Source organism: Pan troglodytes, chromosome X, assembly GCF_028858775.2.
Source record: "Pan troglodytes isolate AG18354 chromosome X, NHGRI_mPanTro3-v2.0_pri, whole genome shotgun sequence".
NCBI classification, from domain to species: Eukaryota; Metazoa; Chordata; class Mammalia; order Primates; family Hominidae; genus Pan; species Pan troglodytes.
This window is the reverse complement of record NC_072421.2, coordinates 82,135,231-82,154,600: the sequence shown is the minus strand read 5'-3', so window position 1 is coordinate 82,154,600 and position 19,370 is coordinate 82,135,231. Positions and strand designations below refer to the sequence as shown.

At 34.4% G+C, this 19,370-nt stretch overlaps 1 protein-coding gene across 7 annotated transcripts in view; it reads left to right on the top strand.

Annotated features, from left to right (window-relative positions):
- Nucleotides 1-19,370, top strand: part of HDX (highly divergent homeobox) — a 183,033-nt gene that overhangs the window by 15,728 nt on the left and 147,935 nt on the right. For 6 of the 7 annotated variants that reach the window (XR_010154765.1, XM_016943585.4, XM_003317538.6 and 3 more), the window contains 2 exons: nucleotides 11,479-11,625; nucleotides 17,287-18,390. Coding sequence is in view for 6 of the 7 variants with exons in the window: in XM_016943585.4 (XP_016799074.1) it covers nucleotides 11,479-11,625; nucleotides 17,287-18,390 (1,251 nt within the window). In the remaining variant the exon portion in view is untranslated. The remainder of the gene's footprint in view (nucleotides 1-11,478; nucleotides 11,626-17,286; nucleotides 18,391-19,370) is intronic. The other variant, XM_063804411.1, reaches the window with a different exon arrangement.

The following is a 19,370-nucleotide window of genomic DNA, read 5'->3' as shown; positions in this document are numbered from 1 at the left end:
GAAATAATATAAAATCAAAGAAAATTATGCCTAGACACTTAATAATCAAACTGCTGAAAGCCAAAGGTAAAAAAAAAATGTTGAAAATAGCCGTAGAAAAACAGCATATACATAGGAAAACAAGGGTATGAATGACTGAATTTTTCTTAAGACAAACCATGGAGACGTAAAACAGTGGAAAAACATCTTTAAATGAAAAAAAAAAGTCAACCCAGATTCCTATAGTCCATGAAAATATGTATCAGAAATGATGAAATAAAGACATTCTCAGATTTAAAAAACCTAAGAAAAGTTTTTGCAAACAGATCTATTCTTAAAAATGTTAAAGTAAATTCTTCAGGCTGAATGGAAATGATAGCAGGAGAAAATTTGAGTTTCAGGAACAAAAAAAGACCAAATTAAATGGCAAATTCTGGGTAAATATGGGATTCTATTTTTGTCTTCTTAAGTTCTTTAAAATATGTATGACTGTTGAAAGTAAAAATGATAACATTGTCTATCAGGGTTTTTAATACATGGAGATGTACTATGTATGATGACTATAAAACAAAGAGGGGAGGGAAAAGCTACCTAGATAGTTGTCATTGAGGTTGTAAAATATTACATGTGTAAAAAGAAAAACTAGATATGTACATTGTAATCCTTAAAACAATCACTTAAAAATATGCAAAAAAAAAATTAAAACAGAATACCAAAAAGTATTCAGATAATCCAAAAGAAGTTGGAAAAAGGAGATCAATGTCAGAGGGACAAACAGAAAACAACAAATAATATGGTATACCTATATCCAACCATATCAGTAATTACATTAAATGTAAGTGGTGTAAAGAAACTAATTAAAAGGTATTGTCATATTGGATTAAATAACCAAACTATATGTTTTATAAAAGAAATCCACTTCATATATAAAGACATAGGGTAAAATACAATATGGAAAGTGATATACTATGGTACAGCAATCAAAACAAAGCTGGAGTGTTTACATTAGTGTCTGGCAAAGTAGAATGCAGAGCAAGGACTAGTACCAGGAATAAAGAGTGGCATTACATAACTAAAGAATAAAGGGTCAATTTACCAAAAAGATATAACAATACTACATGTATATGTGCCTAACAACAGATCTTCAAAATACATAAAGCAAAAAGTTGGCTGGGCCTGGTGGCTAACACCAGTAATCCTAGCACTTTGGGAGGCCAAGGAGGGCAGATCACTTGAGGCCAGGAGTTCAAGACCAGCCTGGCCAACATGGTGAAACCCCGTCTCTACTAAAAATACAAAAATTAGCCAGGCATGGTGATGCATGCCTATAATCCCAGCTACTCAGGAGGCATGAGAATTGCTTGAACCCAGGAAATGGAAGTTGCAGAGAGCCAAGTTTGTGCCACTGCACTCCAGCCTGCGTGATGGAGTGAGACTATGTTACAAACAAACAAACAAACAAACACATAAAGCAAAAACTTCCAGAACTGAAAATAAAAATAGACAAATCCACAGTTATAGATGGAGATTACACCATTCTTCTTTTAGTAATTGATAGAAAAAGTTGTGAGGAAGTCAATAAGGATATAGAAAACCTGAAAAATACTATCAAACAACATGACCTAATTGACATTTTTAGAAATGACCACCCAACAGCAGAATATACATTCCTTTCAAGTGTTCATGGAACAGTCACAAAGAGAAATCATTTTCTGGGACATAAAACACACTTTTAAAAAATTTTAAAGAATTGAAATGATAAAAAGTATGTTCTCTAATCATAATGAAATTACACTAAAAATTAATAACAGAAAGATATCTGGAAATGCCCTAAATATTTTAATTAAACAGTAAACAAGAGAAATTGGAAAATATTTTGAACTGAATGACAATTAATATATACTTTATCAAAATTTTTAGAATGTAACTAAAGCAATACTTAGAACTAAATTTAACATTACTTGCTTGTATTTAGAAAAGAAGAAAGGTCCCAGATCAACAGTATAAGCTTCCATTTCAAGGAACTAGGAAAAGAAAAGTAAATTAAATCCAAACAAAGCCAAATGAAGAGACTAGTAAATATAAGATCAGATCAACTTCACTGATCTTCAGAGAGATACAAATAAAACCACAATGAGATACCATTTCACACCAGTCAAAATGGCTATTTTTAAAAATTCAAAAAATAATAGATGTTGGCGAGAATGTGGAGAAAATGAGACACTTACATGCTATTGGTAGGAATATAAGTAAATTAGTTCAACCTCTGATATAGCTTGGCTGTGTCCCCACCAAAATCTCATCTTGAATTATAGTTCCCATAATCCCTGTGTGTTGTGGGCGGGACCCTGTGGGAGGTAATTGAATCATGGGGTGGTATCCCTCATGCTATTTTCATGATAGTGAGCAAACTCTTACAAAATCTGGTGGTCTTCTAAGGAGCTTCCCTCTTCACTTGGTTCTCATTCTTTTCTTTCTTGCCATCATGTGAAGAAGGACATGTTTGCTTCCCCTTCTGTCATGACTGTCAGTTTTGAGGCCTCCCCAGCCATGTGGAACTATGAGTCACTTAAAACTCTTTCATTAATAAATTACCCAGTCTCAAGCAATTCTTTATAGCAGCGTGAGAACAGACTAATACAGTAAATTGGTACTGGGAATGGGGCACTGCTATAAGGATACCCCAAAATGTGGAAGCAACTTTGGAACTGAGTAACAGGCAGAGGTTGGAACAGTTTGGATGGCTCAGAGGAAGACAGGCAAATGTGAGAAAATTTGTAACTTCCTAGAGACTTGGAGGGCTCAGAAGACAGAAAGATGTAGGGAAGTTTGGAACTTCCTAGAGACTTGTTGAATGGCTTTGACCAAAATGTTGATAGTGATATGGACAATGAAGTCCAGGCTGAGGTGTTCTCAGATGAAGATGAGGAACTTGTTGGAAACTGGACTATAGGTCACTCTTGCTCTACAGAGACTGGTGGTATTTTGCCCCTTCCCTAAAGATCTGTGAAACTTTGAACTTGAGAGAGATGATTTAGGGTATCTGGTGCAAGACACTTCTAAGTGACAAAGCATTCAAGAGGAAGCAGAGCATAAAAGTTTGGAAAATTTACAGCCTGATGATGCAGTGAAAAAGAAAAATTACATTTTCTGGTGAGAAATTCAAGCCAGCTGAAGAAATTTGCATAAGTAACAAGGAGCCAAATGCTAATCACCAAGACAATGGAGAAAATGTCTCCCGGGCATTTCAGGGGTCTTCACGGAAGCCCATCCCATCAGAGGTGCAGAGGCCTACAAAGAAAAAATGGTTTCATGGGCCAGGCCCAGGGCCTTGCTACTTTGTACAGTTGGGACTTGGTGCCCTGCATTCCAGCCATGGCTAAAAGGGGCCAACATACAGCTCAGGCCATTGCACCAGAGGGTGCAAAGCCACCTAAACCTTGGTGGCTTACACATGGTGTTGGCCCTGCAGGTGCACATAAGTCAAGAATTGAGGTTTGGGAACCTCCACCTAGATTTCAGAGGATGTATGAAAATGTCTGGATGTCCCTGCAGACATTTGCTGCATGGGTGGAGCCCTCATGGAGAACCTCTGCTAGGGCAATGTGGAAGAGACATGTGGGGTTGGAGCCCCCACACAGATAGTGGAGCTGTGAGAAGAGGGCCACTGTCCTCAACACCAGAATGATAGATCCACCGACAGCTTGCACCATGAGCCTGGGAAAGCCACATACACTTAACATCAGTCTGTGAAATCAGCTGAGGGGGGGGCTGTACCCTGCAAAGCCACAAAGTTGGAGCTGCCCAAGCCCTTTGATGCCCACTCCTTGCATCAGCATAACCTGAATGTGGGACATGGAGTCAAAGGAGATCACTTTGGAACTTTAAGTTTTAATGACTGCCCTATTGGATTTTGAACTTGCATGAGGCCTATAGCCCATTTATTTTGGCCAATTTCTCCCATTTAGAATGGTGTATTTACCCAATGCCTGTACTCCCATTGTATCTAGGAAGTAACTAACTTGCTTTTGATTTTACAGGCTCATAGGCGGAAGCGACTTGCCTTGTCTCAGATGAGACTTTGGACTTGGACTTTTGGGTTAATCCTGGAATGAATTAAGGCTTTGGAGGATTTTTGGAAGGGTATGATTGTGTTTTGAAATGTGAGGACATGAGATTTGGGAAGGGTCAGAGATGGAATAATATGGTTTGGCTGTGTCCCCACCAAAATCTCAACTTGAAATATATCTCCCAGAATTCCCACATGTTGTGGGAGGGACCCAGTGGGAAATAATTGACTCATGGGGCTAGTTTCTCCCATGCTATTCTTATGATAATGAGTAAGTTCTCATGAGATGTTATGGTTTTATAAGGGGCTTCCACTTTGCTTGGCTATCATTATTCTCCTTCCTGCCATCATGTGAAGATGGACATGTTTGCTTTCCCTTCTGCCATGATTGTAAGTTTCCTGAAGCCTCCCCAGCCATGCAGAACTGTTAGTCAATTAAACCTCTTTCTTCTATAAGTTCCCAGTCTTGGAAAGTTTCTTTATAGCTGTACGAGAATGGACTAATACAATCCCTATGAAAAGCAGTATGGAGATTTCTCAAATAATTAAAACTAGAACTATTATTTGACCCAGTAATATCACTACTGGGTGAACGAAAAAAAATTGTTTTATCTAAAAGATACCTGGACTCATATATTTATTTCAGCTCTATTCGTAATAACAAAGACATGGAATCAATCTAAGTGTCTATCAATAGTGGATTAGACAAAGAAAATGTGGTACATATACAACATGAAATACTCCATAGCCATAAAGAAGAATGAAATCATATTCTTTGCAACAACATGGATGCAGCTGGAGGCCATTATCCCAAGTGAATTAACATAAAAAAGGAAAGTCAAATAACACACGTTTTCATTTATAAGTGGAAGCTAAACAATGGGTACATATGGACATAAAGATGGAAACAATAGACACTGATTACTCCAAAAGTGGGGAGGGACGGAGGCAGTCAAGATTTGAAAAACTACCTACTGGGTACTATGTTCACTGTTTGGGTGATGGGTTCACTAGAAGCGCAAACCCCAGCATCACCCAATATACCCAAGTAAGAAACCTTCATATATACATCCTGAATCTAAAAGTAAAAAGTAAAGATAAAAAATAAAGTTTGAGATTAAATTTGGTGGTCACTGAAATTTAAGAATTAAAAAAAAATTGTCCAAGCACTTAAAAAGGTGAGAAAATTCACCTGTAGAGAGGGAAAACAGACCCCAATTTGTTCATAAATTGACAGAAGGCAGAAAACGAGGTTAATAGAGTGCTGTAGGAAAATAAATATGTCTGGTAAATAGAATGGTGAACAAAATCAAACCACATAACCTCTCAGTGATGTGGAATCTGTGGCATCAAAAGACTAACAATGAGCACTGGATCCACCATGTCTCCTGTGATAAATATTGTGTCCCCTGTACATTGTATCTGGCACATTGAAGGCACTCAATAAATACTTGCTGAACAAAAAATAGAGAGTAGAAATTAATGAAAATGAAGATGGAAAAACAATAGACAAAACTAATGAAACTAAAAGCTAGTTCTTCAATAACAGTGATCTTTTAAAAGATCACTAAATAAATGCTAAATAAAGAAGAACAAACAATTTACCAATACCAAGAAGAAAAAAGGTACATCACCACAGGCCCTACAGACAGTAAAATAATAATAATAAACAATGAACTATTAATAAACAACCTTATACCTTTGAGTTCAACAACTTAGATGAAATGGAGCAATTCCTTGAAAGACACAAACTATCAAAACTCACTCAAGAATAAATAGATTATCTGAATAATACTGAAATGTAATTCATACTTCAAAACATTCCCACAAAGAAAACTCCATGTTCAGATGGTTTCATTGGTGATTTCTAAGAAAGATTTAAATGAAATTATTAGCAATTCCATGTGATTTCTTCTAGAATACATAAATGAAGGAAATACTTCCTAACTCATTACCCTAGTACTAAAACCAAATACATTGCAAGAAAAGAAAACCACAACAAATATCCCTCACAAAAATAGACTAAAAAATTCTTAACCAAATATTTAAAAATTTAATCAAATTATATATAAAAAGAATAATACATCACTACCAAGTGAGGTTTATTCCAGGAATAGAAGGCAGGTTTGGCATTTGAAAATCAATCAGCATAATTTACCATTTAAAGATTAAAGAATAAAAACTATACAATCATTTCAATAGATGCAAGAAAAAGCATTTAACAAAATTCAATATCCATTAGTGGTAACAATAATAATAATAAGAAGAAGAACTCAGTTTAATAAACATAAAAGAGAACTTCTTTAACCTGGTGAGAGGCATGTATGAAAAACCTGTAGCGAACATCATACTTAATGGTGAAAGATTTAACTCTTTCCCTCCAAACTTGAGAATAAGGCAAGAATGTCTACTCTCATAGCTCTTATTAAAACATCATGATTTATGTCCTAGCCAGTCCAGTTAGGGCAAGATAGAAAAATGAAAAGAATGCATATCAGAAAACAAGAAATAAGCTTGTCCCTGTTTGTGGACAACATGATTGTGTAGAAAATACCAATCAACTGAATCCCCTGGAACTAGTAAGTTGGTTTAGTAAAGTTGCAGAATACAACTTCAATGTACCAAGATCAATTGTATGTTAATAAACTAGCAATGAACAATTGGAAATGTTAAAAAATACAATTTACAATAATAATCCCCCTAAAACAGAAAATATATAGGTATTTATTTAACAGAGTATATGCTGGATCTGTTTTCTGAAAACTATAAATCTCTAGTAAAAGAAATCAGGCAAGATATAAATAATTAGCAAAAGATAAGCCACAGGTGGAGAAACATTGGAAATCATATTTCTGATGAAGGGTTTGTATCCAGAATATATAATGAACCCTCAATACTCAATAATAAGTAAACAAACAACCCAATTAAAAAATATGGCAAATATTTGAGTAAAACACTTCCACAAAGAAGTGGCGGATAAGTATACAAAAAGATGTTCAACAACATTTGTCACTAGAGAAACACAAAACCACAACAATAATATTCAATTACACAACTAGGAAATGGCTAATTTTTAAAAAATTGACTGCAATAAATGTTGATGAGGAAGTGAAAGAAATGAATCTTTCACTGAATGTTTTTCAGTGCATTCGAGAATGCGAATTTGTACAGCCAATTTTGAAAACAGGTTAACAACTTATTAAATTAAACATACACTTACCATACGACCCAGAAATTTCATTCCTAGGTATTTACTCAAGAGAAATGAAAACTTACCTGCACACAGAAACCTGTGTACAAATGTTCTTAACAGCTTTATTCATAACAGCCAAGAACTTAAAGCAGATTCAATGTCCTTCAGTGGATGAATTAACTGTGGTACATTAATACAATAAAATACGACTTTACAAGAAAAAGGAACAAACTACTGATGACACACAGCAACACAGATTTATCTCAAATGCTCTATGCTAAATGAAAGAAGCTAGGCTGAAGAGTCTACATGTTGATTCCATTTATACGGCAGTCTACGGAAGTCAAAATTATAGAAACAGTGGTTGCCAGGAGCTGGGGTGGCTGGATGGCTTGCTAATGAGGCAGCATAAGGGAAATTTTTGGGAGTGATGAAACTATCCTGTTTTGATTTTGGTGATGGTTTGATGACTATATACATTTCTCTTAACTCATAAAACTGTACATGAAAAAGAGTGAATTTTACTGTATGTAAGTTTAGAAGTGAATAATAATAATGGATAAGAAGTACAATATTAATATAGACATGTTGGCCAAAATAAGATATTCAATGTGTTATGTTTAACTTGGCTCAACACTTTGTAAACAAAAACATCAATAGCTTTTCCAAATGCACATTTTTAATATTGGAAAGAAGCATTATATTTGAATTGATGATGATTTTATGGACTTGTCCCATTTCTATTTATTTGCTTATTTATTTAGAGACAGGGTTTTGTTCTGTCACCCAGGCTGGAGTGCAATGGTGCAGTCATAGCTCACTGTAACCTCGAACTCCTGGGTTCAAGATACCCTCTGACCTGAAACTCCTGAATAGCTAGGACTACAGGCACATGCCACCATGCCCCACTAATTAAAATTAAAAAAAAAAATTGTAGAGGTGGGGTCTCACCATGCTGCCCAAGCTGGTTTCACATTCCTGGTCTCAAAAAATCCTCCTACCTCAGCCTCCAAATGCGTCATCCCATTTAGAATATCTTGTTTTCCAGTAATGAATACTTATAAGTAAATTTTTTGGTACTTTTCAAATGTTTTAATTAGCTGGGGCATTAGTAAGGCATTGAGCTGGTTTTAAGTATGGCATCGAATCTATAAGAACAGTGTTACATCATATAGGAATTTATCTCAAGTGTTTCCATGTGAAAATATGGCCTTTGCTATCTGGAACACCTAAGGAAGCAGACATTCTTAGAAGCTGTATTTTTCAGGTACTTCCAAAGCAACAAATCTAAAAAATTATACTCATTGTTCAGCTTGTTTGAATAGAACATACTAAGCATGATTTAATATTTTCTCAATGTCTCAGAGTCTTCATTAAAATACTGAATCTTAAACCTGAGTGGAACCTGAAAAATTCCATATCTGAATATGATATATAAACTTAAGAGCCTAGTTGTACTAAAAATCTAGGTATGTTACAACTACATGCTTTACAACTTAACACAAATGAGTTCATATATCATAACTTATTTGTATCAACCCAGAGTAGTAGACAAGATGACTTGTACAGTCCAGCATTTTACAGACTTGGTAATGGATATTCATGGAAATTAAATGATTTACCAAATTGTCAGCAGTGAAGCTGAGCATAAACCGAGGTTGTCTTATTCCTATGGGTGGGCATGTGCTGAATGGTAGCATAATACGGAATATTGGGGGTAACACTAAATAAATTGTTACTTCAGCACTCAATCCCCTAATTCAGCCACCATCCCCACCACAACCCAACAGACCTCAATTTCCAGGGAACCGACCGTTTGTTATTTTATCTTCCACATAAATAAAAACCCAACTTTAAAAGTTATTATTTTAAAAACTCTATTTTTGATTATTTTGTTGCAAATGATTAAGAAACTTGGCAGTGCAGTCATTCAATATCTTGCCACTTCAGAGGCCAAGATTGCTAGGGTGGATGAAGATAATGATAAATTATATCGCTCAAATGGGGTTATCTAGTTGTTGTAAAGAATTAACTTCCTATAATATAGTAGATCTTGTGAGCAAAGTGGCCTTGCTGCTATTACTGAATTTAAAGGGAAAACTAAAAGGTCCCTGCATTGTCTATCGTCAGAGTTGCAGTATCCAGAAATCTGTTTAATACTCAGTCATCTTTATTTGACTACTGGTATCAATGGGGAAGGACCTGGTGTGTTTTGTAGGTTGATATCACACTTAGATAAATGTAACAGTTGCAGCCAGCTAATGGGAAAACATAGGGCAGATATTATCACACTTGGTGATCACTCACATCTTGTACTTTAGGCTTTTTGCAGTAGGTACAGCCCTGCAGAGGAGGATCAGAGCTCTGATTGTACATTAATGATTTGAAGTATACCATTGTCCTCAGAACCCATTTCAAAGTACCTTGCTTCTAAATCCATACCAGATGAAATATTTCAGGTATTTGACCTCCATCTTCTGGCTCTTCTCCTGACTGCGGCTGAACCATTTAGGAAAAGAAACCCCAAACGGCTCTGAAATCTGGCAGCCATGATAGTAAAAAAAAATTGCTTTAATGGATATTGTTCCTGCTCACTTGCCCACGCATCCTTGAAAATTTCGTTCGATTTAGGCTTACACATTAGTGCACTTGAATGAGATCCCCTTCAGAAAGTCAGTAGAAGTCTTTGCTTCAGATGTTTCAGGGAGAAACTTTACTCTCATCTTTCCTGGTGCTCACCTACATCTGATTTTCTCTCATCAGATCTCTTAACATTAGATAGGAGATAGATGAGATAGATGCTTGTGCGGACAAGAAAGTCAGGTGTACAGATTGCACTGGATGACTGGATGACTGCTTACTTTCCTTAATAGAGAGCTTTATTTTTTAAAGTATTCAGAGAAAGATAAGTTATTTCCATGTCAATGTACTTGGTTATTTCCATACACAGTATGCTGGAAAAATTTCTGTCTGGTTTGGCTTGAAGAGTTTCGTTGTTGCTCTTTTCTTTTTTCTTTTCTTTTCTTTTTTCTTTTCTTTTCCCCTTCCTTCCTTCCTTCCTTTCTTTTCTTTCCTCTTTTTTTTTTTTTTTGAGACAGAGTTTCTTTTTGTCACCCAGGCTGGAGTGCAGTGGTGTGATTTCAGCTCACTGCAACCTCCACATCTGGGGCTCAAGCAATCCTCCTACCTCAGCCTCCCAAGTAGCAGGGACCACAGGCTCACACCACCATGCCCAACTAATGTGTTGCTGTTTTCTTAATTTTGAGGAGACACTTTTCTTGGAAAAGATGTGGTATTTTTTTCTGTCAACTTTTGGGATTAACAAGTTTAGTGTGACAGCTTTTAACAAGAACCCAAAATTGACTTAATCTAATCACAAGGATTCTTTATGAAATGCACTACTGGAATTTACCATTTTTAAAGAAGAGTTTGACCTGACTTTTATTCTTTAAATTCACAGAGTTGTATACCCTTAATATTAAACATTTTGTCTACTGGCAGAAAAGATAAAGCATTTTTTTAACTTATCTTGTCAAATTGTGATGGTGTCAATTTAATTAAAAGGTACATAGTTTTAACATGGTTTATTTTGAGTAAAATGTATATAATTTTAAATTTTTATGTATATGCTATGTTTATTAAAATAATTATTTTGTTTAGTATTCCCTAAAGCACAGAAATGTTCACAGTCACTAAACCTTCATGTTTATATTTAAGCTCTAAAGAGGTTTTGTTTTAATATGTAAAAGAATCCCTTTATCCAAGATGAAAAATAAACGCACCCTTTTGTTCCAGAGTACAGCTTCTGGCTATAAGACATATGCCAGATGCCTTGCTTGACAAAGAACAGTGAGTGTCCCTGTTGATAATTGATCACGTATGGCTACCACCATCTCTGACTTTACTAGCCATAAATATTTATTTCAATGAAATTATCTTTTTTCCCATGTATTAACACTAACCAGATAAGGACTTTCCTCTTTTTTATTTCCTGTCTTTTTTCTTTAAAGTTGGTACATTATCTGAACAAATTCAATAAGTGTTTGCACTATGCATATTTTTCATTGAGAAGCTGTCTCCCTTTAGCACACAAATTATTGCCCACTACTGGGGATTAATTCACTTACAGAAGTTTACAGCTTGGAAGCACTGAAATTGTATTAAAAAAAAAAGTGTACAAATTCTGCACATACCAAATTTTTATTCCAATTTTCAGAGTATCTTCTTTTATTTTTAGATGAATCTACGTTCTGTATTTACTGTAGAACAACAAAGGATTTTACAGCGTTATTATGAAAATGGAATGACAAATCAAAGTAAAAATTGCTTTCAGCTCATATTACAGTGTGCACAGGAGACTAAGCTGGACTTCAGTGTAGTCAGGGTAAGTATTGAGGTCTTACACTCAAATTTAAAGCTTCTTATTACAAGTGATATTTGCTTAATATGAGAAAAAATATTCAGGGTATGAAGTCACTAATTTTATAAACAGCTTCACTTCCCTGGTATAACAATACTATTTTAAAAATAAATAGGGCTAATCATTTAGTATGTATTTGTTTCTATAAATACCTTGAACACACAGAAACCCTTGCAGTGTAAACATCTTTTTAAAATCTTAGCTTTTTAAACTAATAAATACATTTAAGATTCATTGTTGATCTTATGCTCTTTAAACCCCAAATTAATGTAGATGTAATCCCCAAAAATAATATCAGTAAAACAGGCATTTACCAAGTGAATACTATATGTGACATATTTTTCATTGTATTTGAACTTTTCATCAGGCATTTGGTCTGCTTTATAAATACTTTCTCTTTCTAAATAAAATGCGTGCATTTTAATGGGTTAGCAAGTAAGGGACATGGACTCTTAAGAGAATAAATTTTTCTTTATCACAATCATAGTTATTCAGCAGTAAAAATCAGACCTGCTACATTCTTGAAAGGTAACGAGAAGGTGATTGAGAGGAGGCAAGAGATAAATCTAACAGAACTGGTCACGGATCTTATTGAATGCATAGGACCTTTTATGTCTGTTTGAAAATGTTACAAATCCTCTTAGTGTGAAACCTTAGTGATTGAAAGATTAGCAACTTTCTCCTGCTTGGCATTCATTAGGCTAATTTAGGAAAGAGAAAGGATGTCTGTTCTTAAGTTTATTTTGCTTTTGATGTACCTTCAAAGACCCTAAAGATAAATACATTTTAATAAGAATAATCATTCAGAATATGTGTTTCTTAAAGACTAAAAGATTTATTCGCCTTCAAATAGGGAATTGTACCACCAATTCTAGACAAAAATATCCAGGATATCTGTTTCTTTTATTTTTTTCTTTTTTTTTGAAACGGAGTTTTGCTCTTGTCGCCCAGGCTGAAGTGCAGTGGCCGGATCTCAGCTCACTGCAACCTCCCTCTCCCAGGTTCAAGCGATTCTCCTGCCTCAGCCTCCCGAGTAGCTGGAATTACAGGTGCCCGCCACCACGCCCGGCTAATTCTTTGTATTTTTAGTAAAGACGGGGTTTCGCCATGTTGGACAGGTTGGTCTCGAACTCCTGACCTCAGATGATCTGCCCGCCTCGGCCTCCCAAAGTGTTGGGATCACAGGCGTGAGCCACCGCGCCCGGCCCAGGATATCTGTTTCTTATTTGCTGAGACCAATCATCATACTCAGATTTGTTTAAGAACCAGAAATATCTCCTATTAACAGCTCTAAACAGCTTATTTTAAATATCTTTACTAAGGCACAGAGGAAAATGTCTAATTGTATTAGAAAATGTAATATAAAATGGGTTGATGAGATTGCATTTAGTAAGTGCTACTTTTTTTTTTCCTGCAGTAATTTCCTCTGCTTTTTTTTTTTTTAATCTTGTCATTACCTTAAAATGAAAATGCTTGCCAGGCAGCTGCATTGTGAAAATCTTTCATATTGTGAAATCTTTCATATTTCCGATGTGTTATTGCAAACTTCTCATAACTTACTTGATTGTGATTGAATATTGAGAGTGTTGAAATACAGAGATTTATATTTATGCTCAAAATGGTGTGAAAATCTAAAACAAACAATGGGAATGAAATATATAATTTCTTAGAATGTAGATTATCAGTAAAATGTTACATGTTACAAGAAAGTGTAAAAAATGGATTCATTCCCTCCATTCCAATGTAAATTGTACAGAAATTCAGTCTTCTTTATCTAAATCCCAACAAAATTTTGATGGGTTTTCCAGTTAAAGGACAAAAGGAATTTTTTTGTAGACTCATCACTCTACACCCCACCCCCCTCCCCAGATACTTTGCTAGAGTTATATGTTCTACTTGAAAGAGCTCTTTCTTTATTTTTACTAAGATAGTATTCATTGCATTTTTCTTTTAAAAAATCCTTAAGTCCCACTGTATTAAGAACTTGATCCCAATGTGAAGAAAACTTAAAAAGTTAAAACATCAAGCAAAAATAAATATACTGGTGTAAAAAAAAACAAGAAAACAAAGAAGGAGATATAAAAAATGGGAAAGAAGTTTAGAGACAGTGAATTTCTAAGAAAGAACTGAAACACAAATTTATGGACACTAAGGATTAATGACCCGAATTACTTTTCTTTCTTTTTTTCCTATGAATATCACTTTATTAGTTCCTAACCCCAAATTCTCATCATATCAATTTCATTTGACCCATCTTATAAGATGTAACGTAAATGAGAATCATTTACATCTTATAAGCTTTGGTATATTTTGATAATAATTGATAATAACTGAACAAATTTTAGTAAAATTTAATTCAGCTTTTGGGAAGCCTCAGGCAATGTGTTTTCTTTATTTTCATTTTAAATGGAAATATTTCTTACATACTTTCCTATTTATATACTTTCCTACTTTCCTCAATTGAGAATGTGGAAAACAATTGAACCCTTACTTTTTGACTCAGGGTTTTCACTATGGAAATCAATTATTATACTGTGCCATAAAATAATAATACTCACAACTTGGTAAGGTATATGGAATTATTTTTTTCCTTAAAGGACCCCAGACTGCTATTTAGTAATTTCTCCCATTGCTTCTGTTTTGTGTGCCTTCTCTTCTCCCTTTAGTGAGCAATGTTTAGTGAACAATTTTAGTTTTGGTACTGTTGGGGTGCCTGCCAACATAAACCTCTATCACTAATATCCCTCCTATTTTGTAATTTCTAATTTGTTGTTGATTAGAGAAAGTGGGTTTTAAGGTTAGGTGTTGCAGTGAAGTACATGGATCTTGTGACATCTATGTTGGTTGCGTTCTGGACAAGGGAGGTTGCTAGGTTGCTATATAGCTATTTCTTATGTAAATGGATACTATTCTACTGCATTTTACTTTTTGATGGGTACATTATATAAATATCTATCAAGCTATATAAGAAACTATATATAATATGCATATGTATGTATAAACTATACAACTTTATAAGTAAGCCATAAATTTGCAATGCACTAAAATCACTCTTAAACTTCCTGAGTTATGGTAGACATTGTGTGAAGAGAACACAGTAGGTTACGTTGTGTGTTTTTTTTTTTAAGTGGCCCAGAGCTGCCCTCCAGATGTCATAGTTCTTGAATTCAAATTTTATAATTTTACTGTGCTTTCCCATTAATTTTTTTAAATGTAATGCTTATATATTTTTGTAAAGATTACGTACAAATATGTTATGCTTCCCACAGGTTATTTTTACTTAAAAAGCCATAATGTGTCAACTTATTTTGAATATTTGTAAAATTCAACTTTTAACATTTTAGTTTTAAATATTTCTCTAGTATATAATTTAAAACCTTTTAGTTTTTCTCCCTGTCTCCTGTGACATTTATATTCATACATCTTTCTGCTTGTCATTCTCACTCCTGCTGTTTCATGAAAGTCAGAGTGAGTTTAAAATTCTCACTGCCTCATGTGAAGTAAAGTGGAACACTACAGTTTGTGGAACATTTTCTTTATGGGAGAAACAGTAATTATAAAAATAAAATGGCCAATAGAGATGACTATTTTCAGGAGTTTCTTACCACTACATGTAGGGTAGTGGAAGGTTTAATGTGCTTTCAGGTGAGGTAGAATTGACAGAATCTTCAGAATACCCTTCCACAAGCTATTTATTATTTCTGAACCTCAGTTTCTTCATTTACACAATTAGAAAAATAACACCTACCAAAGGAGTTTTTATATATATATATATTTTATATATAAAATAATAATACTCTATATCGATAGATCTATTATAGATCCTTTATTATAGATCCTTTATAGATTTATTAGAGATCCTTTATACTTTAGTTTTTTTATTTTTTTCTTTTACCTGTATGTACACCTTGGTTCCAAGACAAATGAAAATCTATCTATCTATCTATCTATCTATCTATTGAGAGAACACATAATGGGGATTCAATACATATTAGCTTTTATTTACAGTATTACAGCAACACTAATGTATATAATTATAAATTGTATAAGATGTACAGTAAACATTGAAAATTGGACAATTTATGTGGTCTTCAAAAACACATCCATACAAAAGTTAAACAAATATACTCTGAACTATTGTTTGTTCAAGGCTAGTTCATTTAATGTTTTCATTTTTCATTTATTTTAATTCGTTTTTTAGGAAAATATTTGGTGGAGACTGAGTCCCACTATATTGCCCATGCTGGTCTCAAAATGTTGGCCTCAAGCGATCCTCCTGCCTTGGCTTCCCAAAGCGCTGGAGTTACAGGCATGAGCCACTGTGCATGGCCTGTTTAATTCTTAATAGATTAATGTGCTTTGGTGTTTATAATATGGTATGCATTTTGGAATTATTATAAAGTTTAGTAATCACATTATAGAATATATTTCTTATTGTATAATTTAAGAAGATCCATGACTCAGAAAAATAATACTAAGATAATTATAATAAATTACTTACATTAAAATATGTATTTTGTAATTAAATCCTAAACACCAACCACTAGTATTATTTTTATTAATAATCTTATTCTGTTTACAAAATATATATTTATTGTATAAAATTTGGTAAGTTGAGAAAAATGTAAAGAAGACAATAACTACCATAGATTAGTGACAAACTGAAAACAAACAATTGCAGCTTGTAACAAAGAATTATTATTGACTTTAGTAGAAAATTACTCTTGCATACAAATCAATTTAAAAAGGTAAACACCTCAATATAAAAACAGGTAAAGGTAATGGATAGGCAATTCTATGAAAGTAATATTGTAACCATAGAAATTCATGTCAAAGCAGCAATTATACACTTTTTATTAACTCCTGGACTAGTAAAGACTACAAAAAGATAAGGCAAACTCTTGGTGAGGGTGTGAGGAAACCAGAACTCATACATTGGAGGGCACTTTGAAAATATTAGAGCCTAGCAATTTTTCTTTTAGTATTGCATTCTAATAGAGCAGCAGTACAAAGATGCATCTACGATGAGGTATATGGCAATATAACTTATAAGAAAGAATATTTCAAAAAATACTATAAATAATCTGATAGTATGAAATTAAGCAAGTTATGATATATGTATAAAATGGAAGTTGATGAGTCTAAAGATTGCAAATGTGTATTTGTTTAACAATACTATGAGCATTTCTTAATGCCATTAAATAGCCTACCTTTAGTATGTTTTTAATTTTTCAGTATTATAAATAAATATATGATGAACATCATTGCATATACACTTTATCTACATTTGTAGGTTACTTTTAGGATACATTACCACAAATGTATTTACTATGTCAAAGTGTATAAACATTTTTAGGTTTCTTGATACATATTAGTTGGATGGGTTATGAGGAGAGAAACAATAATACACTGTTCTCAAAGTTTGAAGGTATTTATTAAGTGTGAGTCCCTGATCACATTTTGCCTTTGTACTTTAGTCAGTTTTTCTTTTATTTTACCTTTTTCTTTTACCTTTATGTACACCTTGGTTCCAAGACAAATGAAAATATAATGTATCACGTAAAATTTGTTTTTTCTTGGTTTGTTTTTAATTTTTTTTCATAATACCATGTTTTATCCTTCCAGACGTGGGTTGGCAATAAGAGAAGAAAGATGAGTAGTAAGAACTCTGAATCTGGAACAGCAACAACAGGAACCTCTTTGTCAGCTCCAGACATCACAGTCAGAAATGTGGTTAATATTGCTCGACCCTCAAGCCAGCAGTCTTCTTGGACATCTGCCAATAATGATGTCATTGTAACTGGTATATACAGTCCAGCCAGTTCATCAAGTAGGCAAGGAACAAACAAACATACAGACACACAAATTACAGAAGCACATAAAATCCCTATTCAGAAAACAGCCACTAAAAATGACACTGAGTTTCAGCTACACATTCCTGTTCAAAGACAAGTAGCACACTGTAAAAATGCTTCCCTACTCCTAGGTGAAAAAACAATTATTTTGTCAAGACAGACAAGTGTGCTAAATGCTGGAAACTCAGTATTCAATCACACAAAGAAAAACTATGGAAACTCTTCAGTACAAGCTTCTGAAATGACAGTACCTCAAAAGCCTTCTGTGTGCCACCGACCTTGTAAAATTGAACCAGTTGGGATTCAAAGGTCATATAAGCCTGAACACACAGGTCCAGCATTACATAACTTATGTGGGCAAAAGCCAACTATTAGAGACCCTTACTGTAGAACACAAAACTTGGAAATCCGTGAAGTGTTTTCATTGGCAGTTAGCGATTACCCCCAGAGAATTCTGGGAGGAAATGCCCCACAGAAGCCTAGCTCAGCAGAAGGAAATTGTTTGTCCATTGCAATGGAGACTGGAGATGCTGAGGATGAATATGCCAGAGAGGAAGAGCTGGCATCGATGAGAGCACAGATACCAAGCTATTCGAGATTTTATGAAAGTGGCAGTTCCCTTCGAGCTGAGAACCAAAGTACAACCTTGCCCGGACCAGGAAGAAATATGCCAAATTCACAAATGGTGAATATTAGAGATATGTCAGACAATGTACTGTATCAAAACAGAAACTACCATTTGACACCACGGACCTCATTACATACAGCATCTAGTACAATGTACAGTAATACCAATCCATTACGGAGTAATTTTTCTCCTCATTTTGCATCATCAAACCAATTGAGATTATCACAAAACCAAAACAATTACCAGGTAATGTGTAAATTTATTTTATAAAGGTTTTAAAAACTGTGTGTGTATCCAGTTAGATTTGGGACCTGGATCACTTAACTCATATATTGAAGTAATGTGAGATTTTTGCTTCAAAGTGGTGGTTTGGGGTTAACTCCTTGAAGAATCTTGTGCTTTGTTTCTCATGTTTTTAAATGATGAGGTCTTTTTTTCATGGAATATAGTCATTTTTATAACATGGCAGTCTTTCCCTGCATTTAAAATGATTTTGTTCTGGAAATGAGAGCTTAATGGGTAGCATGGAATTTCCCATTACTAAAATAGGGTTAAATTGGTCGGGCTCATGCTCTTGAACATAGATTATTCCTATAATGGTTTTCAGTTGCATTTTGGGGAGCTGTCACTAGATGAGTGGTGGCTTCCCTGGTACATAACCAGGCAAGTCAATAATTTCTTTAGGTGCTGATGGCTGATAAGTCAGAGGCTATGGTAACTCAGCCAACTGCTTTTTAGAAATGTAAATGCTTTATTAAAACATTAAGTGAGAGAGTAGTCAAATAGTCATTTAAAAATGTTTATAGGGAAAAGACATATTCAGAGTAAGAATTATTGCAATTTTAGACCTGTGCTTAAAATAGTTGTTATTTATTTACTGTTTCATATATTCAATTGTTCAGGTATGCTTCAAATAATCACATTAACAGTGAGGTGTAAGCCTACCTCAGAACATCTCTTATCCTATAGATAATTCCCTCTGAAAAATCTGCTTTAGAGAATTTGAATAGCAGAGCTTGGATGGTTGCCATTTTTCCTTACTACTGGCTAGAACTTCTTATCTTTTCTTTTCTTTTCCTTTTTTTTTTTTTTTAGATGGAGTCTCGCTCTGTCACCCAGGCTGGAGTGCAGTGACGTGATCTTGGCTCACTGCAACCTCCGCTCCCTGGTTCAAGCGATTCTCCTGCCTCAGCCTCCCGAGTAGCTGGGACTACAGGCGTGTACCA